Source organism: Camelus bactrianus, chromosome 20, assembly GCF_048773025.1.
Source record: "Camelus bactrianus isolate YW-2024 breed Bactrian camel chromosome 20, ASM4877302v1, whole genome shotgun sequence".
Classification (NCBI taxonomy): domain Eukaryota; kingdom Metazoa; phylum Chordata; class Mammalia; order Artiodactyla; family Camelidae; genus Camelus; species Camelus bactrianus.
Genome location: NC_133558.1, coordinates 37,513,256 through 37,529,252, shown reverse-complemented (window position 1 = coordinate 37,529,252; position 15,997 = coordinate 37,513,256). Strand labels below are relative to the sequence as shown.

Here is a 15,997-nt window from a genome sequence, read left to right as displayed (position 1 = left end):
AAGTCATTTCAAATCAATAAAGAATAGTTTTAGAGGATCAGTGGACTTCAAAGCAGTGTCATTTAAATCCATTCTCAATTTTCAAGGTTCCATTGGGCCTAATGGTGGATCATTTACCTTATATGTAAGAAGTGTTGATGACAGTTATTGTGGGGAAGAACTGAATAATGCTTTTAAAACTGAATAGTGCGAAAACACTTGAGTCATGTAGCTTGGGAGGGACTTTACCACATGTGCATCAGCATGATTTCCCTCTGTCTGTGTGTCTGTATTTCCCTCTGTGTTGCTGAAAGAGGTGTTGCTGGTTGTCTTGTTTCATTTCTCTTTTATCCATTTACCAAGGATACCTCCAGATGAGAAGGCGGCCCCAGCCAACACCCTTGGGTCCAGGGGAGTCCCTGTTCCCATCTGGCTACATGTGATGAATGGGTCTTATGTCATGGTATCAATCACATTTTGCTGTTCAATCAGCTGAGACTCTCCCATTAAAAACATTTACTCTCTCTACAAAAATCAGCCCCCAGTGGTTTTGGGAAAGGAGCAGTCCTTTCACAGTTACTCCCCACATCTGTCTGTAGAGGTAAACAATCAAATTACTATACTCACTGAAAGGGTGCAGGCAACTACAAGAAATTGAACCTCACGGATAAAGGATGACCTTACGTAAGGACAGGTAGGTAGGAAGCCACTTTCAGGAAGACAGAAGGCAACCAAGGGAACCCAATCACTTCTTGAGAAAGTCTTTAAGAATGTCCCCACTTTCCACGGATCCAGCCAACACAACCCCAGAGAGCTCAAGGTGAATTTTCAGCAAAGCCTGGAAAATAAAGTAGGTTGAAAGTAGCCTGCCGAGCCTGACTTGCTGCCACTCACCACTCTCTGGGGACTCCAGCGAATACAGAAAATCAATTTTACTTATTTATTTGCTGAATACATTATTGCCACGAGGAAAACACACAAAAGCTAAATAAATTAATTAGAGTAGCCAAAGTGATGACATGTCATGTAAAAGAAAATGGAAGACTGCTTTTGGAGGAAGGAGTAAACCTAAAGAGAAATTTTGGATGCTTTATTTTCCAGGAAATGTTATGTGTACTTTTAAAATGACGGTGTTATATAAAATAGATAAATGACAAGGTCCTACGGTATAGCACAGGGAGCTAGCTATATTCAATGCCTCGTAATAGCCTGTAATGAAAAAGAATCTGAAAGGGAATGTGTATGTGTGTATATATATATATATATATATATATATATATATATATATATATATATATATATATATATATATATATATAAATACAAAACTGAATCACTATGCTGTACACCTGAAATTAACACATTATAAACTGACTAGACTTCAATAAAAAATCAGAAGTTAAAAAAGATGGTGGTGTTGACAGTGCATAGGGACATGGCTGAATAGACCAAGGTGAGGTCCCAGTTCACTTACGCTCTATTCCACCTGCCTTGGGATGTTGTCACACGGCCTGTTTTTTGCTGCCGTTGTCACTGGTCTGGTGAGCAGCCCAGGGTTTCTGCTCCAATCGGAGCAGCCCGCACTGGCTCCTGCCTGCCACTCGCTTCTTAGGGACCTGAGGCGTTTCAGGAATTCCAGTTTGCTTCCTGAGCGTGAGCCTCAGCAGAGCTCTCCATGGGAAAGTGGCGATTTCCCTTGGGTGCTTGATCTTACTGAGAACCCCGTCCACAGCACAGACCGTCAGCATCCTTGTTTCCATGGTAAGCCGGCGGCCCCCTAAATCATCACAAACTTAACCCCACCGAGGAGGAAGGAACGACGTCTGGGTGCCTTTTCCCCTGCGGGGACACAGCCCTTTGATGTGAGGTAACGCCCTGCAGAGCTGCTCCTGCTGCTCCGTGGAGGGAGGACCGGGCGCGGGCACAGCACGAGGGTCAGAGCACCGTGTTTCTCGGTTCACCGTGTAAGGACCCGGGGCGGAGAGGAGCTGTTTCCTGTCACTGCACTGCATCATTCTCATTTACATCACTGGCAGCTGTTCCTTTGCTAGAAGTTTAAATTATCCCAAGAACTCTAAACTGAGTTCAGATGTTTGTTTATTGGCGCTGCCTTCGGATTCTGCCTTTTGTGTCCTCCGGGTCTTAAGAAAAGGCTCTTCTGGCAATCGGTCCTTCCTCCCTCCTCGCGCCGCTCGGGGTACCAGCTTTCTCTCACGAAGAAAATCCAATAAAGAGGACGTAGAGGCTCAGACCTGGTCAGAGGGGAGACTCCGGGGTGGGGGAGGCAATTGGAACGGAAAGGAATTGGGACCCGACATCCTGCATTTGTGCTTTGTTTTTGAGACTTGGAGTGAGTTGCGCTAATGAATTAACCAGCAGTCTAGTGATGGAAAATGTGTGTCCCGGCCGGGTGGGGGAGCCAGATACTATAGATTCGGCACAGGAAGGCTGTTGATTCTGGCTTCATTGTTGGGCCAGTCATTTGTGAGCCGGTGGCCGGACCCACAGGCCACACACTTGTGTGTGAATCGTCCATGAATCGGAACCGCCCCGGTGTCGTGGCTGGTGTCGGCGCGGCGGCGGAGGGGAGATGGTGAGCCCTGGGCGTCCGCCCCCGGGGTGGGGACCCCCTCCGCGCAGGGGATGGTGCGGGACGCCGGACTCGGCGTGGGGGCCGGGACGGGGCTGCTGAAACGCACGGGCAGACGCGAGTGTCTGGCTGCTGACTCTTGTTTTCCGTGTCGTCCTCTGTAGAGTTCCGGCAACGCGTCCTATCGCTGTTCCATGTCTTCCTCTGCGGATTTTTCCGACGAGGATGATTTCAGTCAGAAATCCGGCTCTGCATCTCCAGCTCCCGGAGACACCTTACCCTGGAATTTGCCTAAACATGAGAGATCGAAGAGAAAGATCCACGGGGGCTCGGTGTTGGACCCCGCGGAGAGAGCAGTGCTCAGGATAGCAGGTAAGAGCCTTGGGGTGGGGAGGGGATGGAGCCCGGGGGGAGGGGGAGATTTGCGGAAATTTACCCATCTGCTCCCCGGGGAGGGGTGCCGGGGAGGGGGGGCCGTATCTGGCTGGGAGCTGAGGCGCCGGGCAGAGATCTGTGCTCAAGGTGGGTGGAGGGGAGGAGGGCCATGTTTACTCTATGTCCCGATTTATCGAAAGAGCGATTTGCGCTGCCTGCTGGTGACTAAGCTGTTTGGCCCTGTCTTCTGGTTGGATGAATCGATATTTTGGAAATGTAAGGGGATATTGACAGGCATCTGCATTAAAGTTTCCTCTATATGTGCAGTAGCCATCGTGACAATCTGAAAGTATTCACTCAGTGATTCCCAGTGTGTTTGCTGGAAGCTTCGTTTCCACTCTTGCCCAGGAACACTGACCAGATTCAGAGTAGGGGTAGATCCCCGGGTTCTGGTACCCAGGACTGCAGAGGGTGTTCTAGCAACCTAGATGCTGTTTCTGGGTGGGTTTTTTTTTTTTTTTTTTAAATGTAACATCTCTGTCAGCATCCTGTTCGTAGCAGCTTCTGTTCTGGTGCTTTTGAGAGTTTAGCCATCCTGCATTCCTGATTAATTAATATATGGGAGGCGCCAGTGTTTCTGTTGTTACCCGGTGTTCCCTTGCGCTGGCTGTAAGTCCCAGAAGTGATGGCTTGTTCTACCCAGCTGAAAGATGAGCCCCTGTGGAAATCAATCCTCCAGCCTGCGGTGCCTGGGTGCTTTGTGTGTCTGTGATCTGCGCGTGCGACTTGCGTTCTGGGGTGGCTCTCCCTCCCTCAATGATTGTTTTCCCCCAGGCATGGTAATGGATAGGTTGGGGTGTGTTTTTTGGGGCTCTCTTGCAAAGGCCAAAGGCCAAACACCAAAGGCCTGGTGTTTATCAGAGTTGGTTTTTGCAGCAGATCTGGCCCCCCACACACTCCCCGCCCACCGCCCTCTCCCAGTCTCGACTCTGGAGCCCTTCCCACCCAGTTTCTGCCTCCCACCATGATGCACACTTGGTACCTGTCTTCCTTCCGGGGGGCTGGAGGGGACTAGCTCAGATCCCAGCCACCATGGCGGCTGAGAGTCCCCCTAGCGTCCCCACCGTGGGGTTTTCTGATTCCGGGAAAAACAAACAGCGCCCAGCCAGCCAGTCTCTAGTCTGGGTTTCTGGGGCAACAGCCTTGAGTTTCTTCTGGCTTCTGTTGTGAGATGCTGGCTGGTCTCACCCCAGGCCTTTGAAGAGGTGGGTGGCACCGGAGTGGGGGATGGAGACAGTCTGGGAGCCAAGTGAGAGTGAGGGGGTGGCCTGGGAGAGAGGGGAGAGCTGGGTGAGTACCAGAAAATGTTTAGTCACCCAGGCCTTACTCCTGGCCCTGTCAGGATACCCTCGCAGGGGAGAGGAGGAAACAGTGCGGGTACCAGGTATCTGCCTCAGCGGAAAGGGAAGATGGTGAAAGCAGGGTGATGGGAAGTTACTGGGCTTTGTAAAAAGCCTGGGCCATCAAGACAGGATGCTTGTTCTTGGCATTTTTAATGGAAAGAAGAAGGTTCTCCTGGCCTGAGTGTTTAGATGGAGGTGGGAGGGATGGAGAGTTTGCTTTTGCTTCTGGTAGTGAAGGAGGGGCTCTTTTTAAAAATTTTTTTTTAGTTTTTAAAAATATTTGTGGGGGCAGGTAATTAGGTTCATTTATTTATTTGAATGGAGGGAATGGGGATTGAACCCAGGACCTCATGCATGCTAGGCACGCGCTCTACCACTGAGCCAAACCCTCCCCCTGAAGGAAGGGCTCTGAGAGAAGGAAGGGGAGGTGTTTGTTGGGGGAATGAGATCATATAAACTACTAGACAGACTCATGAGAAGCTGCTGGCACTAGGGTCAGAATCCCGTCGGTGGAGAGGGAGTGTAGGAATGGGGGGTTCTGATGGGGTGCAGTGGACAAACGGGCTGTAGGCTACGTGAGGGCAGGGGCCACATCTTCCTCATTGTAAAACGTTTGCCATGAAATCAGTGGTGCACTTGCGACCTCAAGAGTTTCGTAGTTTGGAGATTATATTTATTCTTCAAAAAATAGAACTGAACAAAACCCCACAAACAGAATGAGCAGCCCTGGTATGGAAGGGTACTACTCACCTTGTTTAAAATAAATATTGGCAAATTGACTGCATAAATCATAACAATAATTACACATGGAATGTACACTCAGGGGCCAGGCTACAAATATCTGTTTAATCATAACATGGCTAAAATATGAAATTCAGATATATTAGGTGTTAAATTTGCCACAGGTCACCCAGCATGAGGGAACAGGGCATCTGAGGGAATTTCATGCTGTGAAAACATACCACGAAGACTTCAACTTCTAATTTTATTAGACATGTTCACATTTTGCCTGAAACTCAGCCCGCCTGTGAAGTTCATCCCTAGTAAGAGACGGGGTGAGGGTACAAAATGATGTGAGGATGTCCGTAGTGTTTGTTACTTGGTAAGAAAGTAATTGAAAGTTTGAGATTCTTATTTGTCGCTTAGGTTGTAAAAATAGAATTGAAGGTGCTAGTGTCTAGAGTCAGAAAGACCATGTGGTCTGTGGGATTCCGTCAGTCACTCACGTTTAATACATATTTATTGAGCCCGTGGAATAAAATGAAGATAAGCACAGAATTCTGCCTTTAAATATGTCCTAGTCTAACCTGACAAGGGATGTGCTGGGAGCCAGTTACAAAGAGATCATTTGTGATGTGATGGCTGTGAGGACCTGTATTAAAAGAACTCAGATTAACTTGCTGATTAACTTGCTGGAGTGGGGAGGCGAGGGAGGCTCCAGAAAGGCTCTGAGGGGACCATCACTTGAGGTGCGGTTGACGGAGTTAGGGTGAAAGGGAGGGTCACTTCAGAGGGATGGGGCTCCAGGACACAGTAGGAAAATGGGCTCAGATGGAAACTGCAAGTCATCAGTGGGGGACATGTAGGGGATAGCGGGAACGGCGAGGATGCTTTCGGGCCATTCTGAGGAGACTGGACGCTTTATGCTGTCAGTGGTGGGAAATCACTGAACAATTTTTAAGCAGTGCAATGACATCATCAGATTTACATTTCAGAAAGTCTTACTGATGATGGGGTCACACATCGGATACTTTATAGTTTTAAAAGCGCTTTTGCATTTATTTTCGTGTCTTTATTTAAAAATCAGAGTCTCTCATAAATGCCCTTCTAGCCTCTCGGGGTCAAGGTGAGAATGATGTGATAAAATGTAAGGATAGGGCTTTGTGGTACCCATTGTATAAATGCCTTTAACATAACAATATAACAGATCTGCTATTTTTATCTACAGGGTATTGTAAGTTGGGTTTTTCAGTCTGGAAGTGCCTGTAAAGGTACATGGTTTGATAGTGACAGTGCTGTTTTAAAACTTGGGTCTTTGTCCCATGTGAATCCTTTGACATTAGAATTGAGGGATCTTAGACTGAGTCAGATTTTGAACTTTAATTGTTTTGTTTTCTTGGACAACTTACTGAACACTTCTCAGCTTCATTTTCTCTATCAAAGGGTTGTGGTTGTGGTGATTAAACAAAGTAGTTAATGCAAAATATTTTGCAAATTCTTTGGCTCATGGAAGATGCTCTGTTGGTGAGAGTTGACTGTGATGGCAAATGTTCTCAGAAGCACCTAATATGTTACCTTGTTTAGGCTCCCAACAACCCCAGGAAGTAGGTACTGTTATCTTCTCCATTTTTCAGCCCCGAGGTCTGCTGAGAGCGAAGACTCTCCCCAAGGTCGTAGGAAGTGGCAGAGTTAGGATCCGAATTCAGGCAGTCTTGGCTCCAGAGGCCTACCTCTTAACTGCCCTGCCTTCGCTGCTTCCCTGAAAATACACTGTTACTATTAGCAGATTGATCCAGTATCATCACTCCAAAATGCATGGAGTAAAGGCTGTTTGTACCGACAGTGCCATATGCTGCTTCTGTTCATTTTGACTGGTTCCTTGAATGGACAGTTAACATCACTTAAGTGTGCTGTGATTATACTCATAAAACTGGGCGCTACTGGGTGTCAGTTTCTGATGAAGGCTCAGACTGGGCCCTCAGTGACCTTACTCATTTTGAGGGAGACAGTTTTGAGATCCGTGTTTATACATGTGTGGGCTGTATATGGAGTGACTCTTTGGGACCTAATTGCTAACCCTATAATTTCAAGGAAGTGTCCAGGACGAAGCGTATTTATTACTTCGTGAACTAATGCGTACAGAAATGTGTGCCAAGTTGCAGGAAAACTCCAGTGATCCTAAAGGCTGCATGGGACGTGGGGTCAGACTCAGATCATGAACCAGTGGCCAGGACAGAAAAGAGAGGTGTGGTCTTGCTTCCTCTGGAGTAACCAAAATGGGCCAATTGCTGATAAGAAGTAAAGCTCTTGATTCTAACTTAAGTAAGTTTTATTCACGTGTATACAGTTTTTTTTAGAGGACTCATTCCCATCGAAGAGTTAATGAAAGGTGATTGATTCACAACATTGACAAAGACAAAAGAATCACCAAGGACAAAAGGTCAGGACTTATGAAGGGAAGAAGTAGAGAGGGAGATGTGGGCGGAGGTGAAGTTGTCAGAAGTCAGAGGCCAACAATGGCTCTTCTAATAATAATAAACAGCTAACATGTCTGAGTACCAGTCTGTTTCTCCAGGGGACCCTTAAACTCACCACTTCAGTATGTGATGTGCCAAAGTGAAGGGAACTGTACCCATTTTACTCACATTCAGTGGATACCAGGGCAGTGTGGAGTGAGTAATGGTAGGGATAAAGGGGGAGGTGACAGAGTAAGCCCGGGTGTTGGGAATCGACCCGGGCTGTGGCTGCCTTCCCGGAGCGCGCGGCAGATGCGCCGCCCGGCTCTGGGGGGCGGAAGGGAGGGACCGCGTCTGGTCTCCGGGTCGCGGGGCTGCGGGGCGCGCAGGCGCCCCCAGGCTGTCAGGCCTGCCGTGCGAGGCCACCTGCAGAGGCCCCCCCCCACCCCCGCCCCACTGCCCGCCCGTCCCTAGATGCGCCCAGGGCGCGGACCCCCGGCCCTCCTCGCTCCGCGCTGCCGCAGTGACCCGGTCCTTCTGTGCCACCGGCTGGTGGCTGCGCACGCCAGTGGCGGCGACCCGCGGCTTTGTTTCCCAGGCACCTGTTGTGGGTCCCAAATAGAAACCTTGCCCCTGGGATCCGGGCCGGCCGGCCAGTGTCCGGGGTGGGCGGGCTTGGCCGCGCGGTGGACCCGGTGGGCGGGCCGGGGAGGGGGCCCGGCGCCGCGGTGCTGCCTGCGGGAGGGGCCGGGCGACGCGGGTCGGAGCCGAGCCAGCCGGGGCGCTGACCGCCGCTTCGCCCCCTCCCTTCCGCCCACCCTCCTCCCTCCCTCCCTTCGGGGCGCGGGCGAGTGTCTGCGGCGCGGCGGCCAGGAAATGCCGCAGATGCGCCGCGCGGCATCCCGGGCGGAGGCAGAGCGCGCGTCCTCCCGGCCCCGAGCAGGCTCCCAGCGCAGGGCCAGGCTGGCGGCCGCTTTGGCCTCCGAGGATCCCGGCTCCCGCTGTCCCCCGCCCGCCCCCGCCGGCCTCCAGGCTCCTCCGCGCGGCGTGGCGCTGCTGGTCGCCGCCCCTGGGCTCGCCGAGATTGGCCGCTGCTGAAACCCGAGAGGGACGGTGGCTCCCAGCGGCCGGGCGGCCCGGCACCCGCGGCCAGCCAGGGGGCCTGGGCGTCTCCTTGGCCGGTTCCGGCGTGCGCGGCCCCCCGCGGCCCCGGCTCTGCGTCCCTGGCTCTGCGCCCCATCAGCCTGCCTGCCTTCCGCTTTTCCATTCCCAAGGCTGCGTCTTGCTGACTGCGATACTGTCCGGGGTTACGAGTGGGAGAGGGGAATCGGCCAGTCATCGCTTAGATAAACTTGGGCATGGCGGGGTACCTCTCCCCAGCCGCTTACCTGTACGTGGAGGAGCAGGAGTACCTCCAGGCCTACGAGGATGTCCTGGAAAGGTACAAAGGTATGTGCTCCCCCCGTGCTCGGGCGGTGGGGCTTGGCACCGGCGAGCGGGTGACCATTGCCTCTGCTTAACCTGAGCCACCACTGCTTGGGCACAAGTAAACAGGTGTCTGGGCCAGTCTTGAGAATGGACCAGGTCTTTTTTGGATGGAATTCAGTGCCCCGAGGCAGGGAGGGTGGTAGGGTGGGCGTCGGTCCGGAGACGCCCTAGGATGGGCAATACAGCGCGGGGGAGGGGTTCGATTTCTAAGAAGCACGTTGCATTTTCTCTGCCTTGCAAAAGCTTTTAAGCACTACGCATAATCATAATTCTTCCTGGGAGGGTGGGTACGGTTAATTCTCCGTGGGATTACTAAGGCATTGCTGCCCTTGCTTGGTATGGAGTATTGGTTAACCCTATCAAAAGGGTTCTTGGGGTCTTAAATAAATGACTGTTTCACCACTGAGAGCATCATCGAATCATTTTTCTTAAAATGGCATTATTTGAAAAAACTTTATGACTTGTGACTGTATATCTATTCTTACACATCATAAATATTATTTGATGGTGTGATGGATGAAAGACTTTAGTCAGTGAGTCTCTTGGAAATTTCATCGTGAAGGAGGATGTTTTGAGATATTTTTCCGCCTATCCTTTATGTTGAGGAAATTCTATGCCAACCTGATAAATATTGATATTTTAGTATTATGTTTATTTTGACTTCATAGTTAAATAAAACCTTAGACAAAGTGTACCTTCTCATCTTGAAGTCTTTTTGTCTCTGGAAATTATTTTTCAGTGTGTGCAGACGGTCTCCTTACTGTGGCTTGGGAAGGGTCCACACCCAGGGGCCTTAATATGTTCATGGTGAATAGTGACTTATTTCATAGGTTGGATTCCAGTGATTTTGCATCTTTTGAATATTTGCTATGGTTTTAAGAAACTCAATTTCTGTAAATTGAATGGAGATTATATGGTTAAAAATGCATGTTTTCTGCTAGTAGAAAGTAGAAACACAGAATTCTGTACTGAATAATTAAATTCCAGATCCTCCAGAAGTGCAACATCTGCCTACAAATTTAGTTCATCTTCTTCCAGAACATGTTTTATTATCGATATTCTTTTAACCCATGTACAATTCTGTAAACAGCACAATCAGAATTCCTTTGTGCTAAGACTCTGGTGTGTAATATCGCCACTGAACAAGTGCTATGATATTTTAGGTGAACACACATTTGTAGCATCTGTGTGTGTGTGTTCACGTGCAGTGCACTCATATTCACATCTGTCTGTCCATTTTAAAATAAAGTTCTCAATCAGTTGTCCCAGAACTTTAAAAATGAGCAACATTGCAATATACTAATATACTAATAAGCTTTAGGGAAGACGTATACCATGCTCTTTAAGGTCAGAAAGGAAAAAGTCCTGAGAGTTCTAAAGTATATACGTGTTTTACTTTTGAAAACAATCCTAGCTGTATGAATTTTTGTCCCATGAAGTTTTAGCTCAGTGACAGGTGGGTGATTTCAGGTGACTTTGCAAACAGAAATAACTGAAGTGCTGATTTGACTGGTCTTGAGGAAGCGGACGTTTTATAAAAGCTTGTTATTTGCCTTTGGAAATAAAAGGAAACTAAAGATCTGAAGGCCATGGCCATTTTGACTACACTTCTTTTTAATTGTAACTGAATGATCAGTATCACACTGAAACGTACGCTTTTCCAAACATATAGTCCCAGGTTTCACTGAAAAAGTCAGGGTTGTTTCCTTCATTTTCTCTGCGGTTTTAAAATGCTGAGGTCATGGATTTGTGCTTGGCTTTATAGCTGTGGTATGTTTCATTTGGTGTTGGGCAGGAAGGTAAGAGTAGTGGCCAGCGTATTACTTGAAAAGCTGGAGACCTGGAAAAATCATTGTTTCCCGATGTGTTTTGAAGCCGGTTATGATTTCCCATCAGTGTCCAGTCCGATGACTTCACTGCAGTGCCTGTTATCCTGGTGACTCGCTGTGGGGCTGATCTAATCAGAAAAGAATGGTAGGCTTTGAATAGGGAGTGTCAGTTCACGAACCTCCCAAAGTACGGTGGTTCCCTTTTCTGAAATCCTGCATTGTTCAAAACATTTTACATTCCTATTTGGACTGAGGAGAGGTTATTTTGATTTTTATCCCTGACAGAGTTCCTTGGTTACAGAATGACTTTGCATTTGGCTGGAGTATTATCAGGTTGCCAAGTTACCCTTATGCCCCAGCTGTTGAATGTGTAAGTGGTGGAGTCAGCTGGAACACATTCAGAACCCGTCTGTCAGAAATGTCAGAATTACGATAATCTATAATGTTGGTGATTATGAACGTGAGGTTTAGAAGTTGAGAGCTTTCTTGGGCTTTGGACCTAGCCTTCCATAGAAAGGCAAGAACTCTGGCGAGCCAGTGAGCCCTAATTATTTATGGTGTGGTCTATTCTTGTGTCTTGCTTTCGTCCTTTACTTCTAAGTGAAAATAGGCAACTGTTTGTTGAATGAGAATAACACAGAAAGAGCTATTTGCGACAGAAGGATGCAGTGTTCTAATTCATATTCCAGTCCTCTTATAAAGTATATTCGCAGGCAGGCTATTCAGGGCATCTGATTAAAAAAAAAGTCACATTACTTCAGCTGATACCACAATCAGGGTGAATAAACACGTTTATTTACAAATAAAACATTTCTTTATGATTGTTTATGCTAGAAATTGCCCATGTCAATGGCTTTTCTTTTATATCTATAGTGAATTATCCAGTGTATTTACCATGAGTTACAAAATATTTTCAGTTGCTTAACATGGAAGATATAGAACATCCTTCTTGTCTCACCTGTCAGGATGAGGAAACTAATTAATTATTATATATTATTAAATTATTAATATTAAATAGCTTTCACTTTAATCTATGAAAGTCTGCTGTTTGAGTCTTATCATTAGAAGATTTCATTTCCTCAACACTTTGGTACTTTTTAAAATTGATGTTAAGTGTGAAAATGAGATCATTAGTGTGAACTCAGTAAATTTTCTTCTGTATATTTTAGACTTCGCTAAAAAAGAAGGAAGATTATTTTGGTCTAACTGAATGAATATTATTCCATTGACCCTGAAATTAATCAGTTATCCCCGGATGACTATAAAAAGTGTTTGGTTATTATTCTCCATGGAAATTGACTGGCAGATTTCTTACTTATTTATGATTATACACACAGATCTCACCAAAAAACCCTCTTCGATTAAGAAAAAATGGAACATTTTCTGTTTTTCATGCAAACGTTGAATAATTGCTTTAGGCCCTTCTCTCATTAGGGCTATGTAATTCTGCTTTTGTGCCTGGTGTCAAAAGGAACTGAGAGCTATTCCAGCCATAGTTTGCATTTTCAGTTCAATTTTACAGCCTGTGTAGATATGTGAATAGTAAAAATCTGGTCTTTTTATCGTGTAAACTAACTCTGGTGCCAGTTGACTTGAAAGCTGGTATATAAAGTTTTCCAGAAATTTTCTCCCCTTTGCACAGTGTGACCTTGGTGGTTTTCAGCTGGCTTCAGGATTCTGCAAAAACTTGCTTTCAGATTTCATCTGCTTGTGTGGCTTTATAGTCAGTTGTGTAACAAGTGACCTTTAACTGGGCTATGCCATGATAGTGTTACATGGTAGCTGGTTATAACAGTATTAATCTGGGCTTCTTCTTTTCTTTTAGAAAATGAAATAGGCTTAGTCTGGTAATGAGTGTTAGTCAAGATTGTGTCTGGCTGTTGTAGCAGAAAACAGATGTTGATGCTTTCTTTTTCTCGGGGACTGAGATACCCCAGGTAGGATGGCAGGGCTGTCGGATACTTATGTTTGCCAGCAGGACCCAGTCTTACCCTATTCTTCTCTGCCACTTGAAGTGCATCGTGTGGTCTTTCTGTCATTTCAGCATGGCTGCTGCTGTTCCAGCCTTTGCGTCTCAATTCCAGATGGGAAGAAGAAGAGGTGCAAGGACAAAGGACCAAAGATGCAGACTAGTTGGTTCAGCCTCCTTTTAAAGAGCTTTTTCAGAAGCCCACTTAGCAATTTTCGCTTGAATTTCACTAGCCAGACCTGTTAAGGGGCCACTGCGATCTGCTGAGCAAACTAGGAAAATACAGACATTTTAGCTGGCCTCATTTAGTGCCCTGAACAAAATTCAAGTTCTGTTGGTAAAGAATAAGGAAAGAATATGTATTGCGTTTGCAACCAGCAATGTCTGTTCTGAGATTGGAAACCTGAAGTCTGGACTCAGTAACAGCCATGACACAATGTATTTGACTTTGTTTTAGCTGGAGAAAATGTCTGAGCCCTCCATGGACGGGGATTTTCCAAATGACATAGTTGGGTGTTTCATGTTACAGTGTGGATTTGAAAAGTTACTTCTACCAAATAATTAGATTTAAATTGGCCAAAGAGTTTGTTCATTGCCTTACACCATAAGGAACACATATCGAATGTAACCAGTTATTAGATACTGTTAGTGAATTTAACTTGGAAGACAAAACATCACACCCATGCTCCTTTAGTTTTTTGTTTTGTTTTTGTTCTAACTTAGCCTTGTACAGATGTCTGCAAGTTTATTTAGTCAGAGTCTTTCCGCAAAAGCTTTATGCTTTTTAAAAACTTTCCATTTGAGCGATTTGGAGATGCTAATTTTTCTGGTTTGTTGATGATTTCAGGTAATAAACAACAACATGTAAGGAGAGGTGATGAGAACAATGTGTTGTCTTAATGTTATTCTGTAGGAGGCAAAAAAGTGTTTGTGTTTCTGCCTTGGGGTCATGTGTGCCCAGGAGTCTGGTTCTGTGGGGAGCTGGAGGGTCCACAAAGCATCTTCTTGAGACTGAGATTATGAAACATGGGAAGCTAGAGAGGTGACACGAAGATGGAGTATCTCGGCTGTCATGTGTTCCTTTCTGTTTTAGCACCGCAACTGAGTAGAAGAATGTATAAAATGCATTAAGATTACCTGACTCTATAACCCTGTGAATTGAGTGAGAAGATTTGTCGTTCAGAATGTTTCTGTTTACTTTTTAATTGAAGTATAGTTGGTTCACAATCGTCATGTTAGTTTCTGGTACAGTATTTAGTATTTCATGTTAATTGAAAAGAAACTCAAGTTGGTTCTGTTATCTGGGACTCCTCTCTCTACAGTAGCTCTTGAAGAAAGTCGTCAGTGTCAGTTTCTCAGCTCTTAGTTAACTTAGAGATCACCTACCTACTACCAAAGAGGAATTCCAGCTAACTGTCTGCTATAGCATAGCATTTCTTTAAGTGATAAGGCTTTTTAAAAATTTATATATTTATTTTTGGTGTATGCTTTTACTGCAGTTTCCTTTGCTATAGTTTCCCATCTTACTTTCTTCTCTCACAGAAGAGGAAGCCAATAGTTCTGCCTGGGGTGGGTGTTGGGGAAAGCGCCGTCCTTAGAATCGAGTAAGATTTTACCCCGTGAGAGGGCGAAAGTACCAGGGAGGGAACCCTCAGGAGAAGGGCTATTCCACTTTGCTAGCACAACCACGGAATCCATTTTGGAAGTTTGGCTGAAGTGCAGGTAGGCTTTAGTAGGTTTTAGGGATGGAATGGGGTGGCGGGGGTTATGCGAGGATGGACATGGGTGAATATAGAGGGTGATGTTGGCCCAGATCGAAAAGAGCCTCGGGTGATGTTGCAGCCAGCACCAGGGCTGGGGTTTATTCTCCAGAGCTCTCATGAGCATCAGCAGGATGTTGACCGTGAGACAGGCTTTAGGAAGGTGACTCTGGTAGCAGGCTGGAGGACTGAGCGGGCGGCGAGACTCAGGAAGCAGGGAGACAGGGTGGGAGGCCACTGGAAAGTTAGGATGCTTGGAATGGAAGCTGATGCGAGCGAAACCTCAGAAACGGACACGGCTGTCCCATTGGCTCTGAGTGTGGGGACAGGAGGGGCTGCAGCGACTTCGCTGTTGAAGTCGTAGTCGAGGAAACGTGGAGCGTTTTCTTTTTAGTTTGTAAAAAAAATTGTGGTTATGTGTTCATGAGAAAATACGTATATTTTTAGTTGAGGTATAGTTGATTTACAATGTTGTGTTAGTTTCTGGTGTACAGCATAGTGATTCAGTTGTACACATATACATCCTTTTTCATACTCCTTTTTATTATAGGTTATTACAAGATATTGAAATAGTTCCCTGTGCTCTACAGTGATACCTTGTTATTTATCTATTTTACATACAATAGTCTGTATCTGCTAATCCGAAACTCCTAATTATCCGCCCCCCCTTTCCCCTGCATTAACCGTAAGTTTGTTTTCTATGTCTGTGAATCTGTGTCTGTTTTGTAAATAAGTTCATTTGTGTCATTTTTTTTAGATTCCACATGTAAGTGATACCGTGTGGTGTTTGTCTTTCTTTTTTTGGCTGACTTTCACTTCCATTGTATGTTACTTCTTTATCCAGTCATCCGTCCCTGGACATTTAGGTTGCTTCCAAGCCTTGGCTATTGCAAATAGCGCTGCTGTGAACATTGGGGTGCGTGTATCTTTTCGAATTAGAGTTTTCTCTGGGTATATGCCCAGGATTGGGATGGCTGGATCACATGGTAACTCTATTTTTAGTAGAAAATATGTTTTTGAAACAATTTCTCTTTTTTAAAATTGATGTATACTTGACATAACATTAGAAACAAATTCTTAATATTGGTCGTTGTTAGACCTTACTTGTTAAAGAAATAGACTCATTGCTGTTTTGCTTGACCTTGGAAATGCAGCGATAGTGTGACCTAGAAAACTGGGACGTTCTATTTAATGTAGGCTCCTGAAGAAATACCTTACTGGTCTTCTTGTTGGGAAACCTCTGAGCATGATTTAAATGTGGTATCTTAGAGCAGTGAATCTGTTTTCTGAAAGCAAATAAAATTACTGGTTTCAGATCCTTTTTAAAAGTAAGTATTAATAATTAAAAACCAACCTTTTAATATATTTCAGCAATTTTTTTTGGCTTGGTTTTACTTTAAAAAAAAACCCTTTTATTTGCTATTTCTT

At 45.8% G+C, this 15,997-nt stretch overlaps 1 protein-coding gene across 15 annotated transcripts in view; it reads left to right on the top strand.

Moving 5' to 3' along the window:
- DST (dystonin) overlaps nucleotides 1–15,997 on the top strand; it is a 435,873-nt gene that overhangs the window by 79,034 nt on the left and 340,842 nt on the right. For 6 of the 15 annotated variants that reach the window (XM_074348964.1, XM_074348971.1, XM_074348950.1 and 3 more), the window contains exon 4: nucleotides 2,734–2,941. In XM_074348964.1, coding sequence (XP_074205065.1) covers nucleotides 2,734–2,941 — 208 coding nt within the window. Of the gene's footprint in view, nucleotides 1–2,438; nucleotides 2,573–2,733; nucleotides 2,942–8,407; nucleotides 8,973–15,997 lie in introns of those variants that run through there. The other 9 variants (XM_074348955.1, XM_074348954.1, XM_074348967.1 and 6 more) reach the window with 7 other exon arrangements.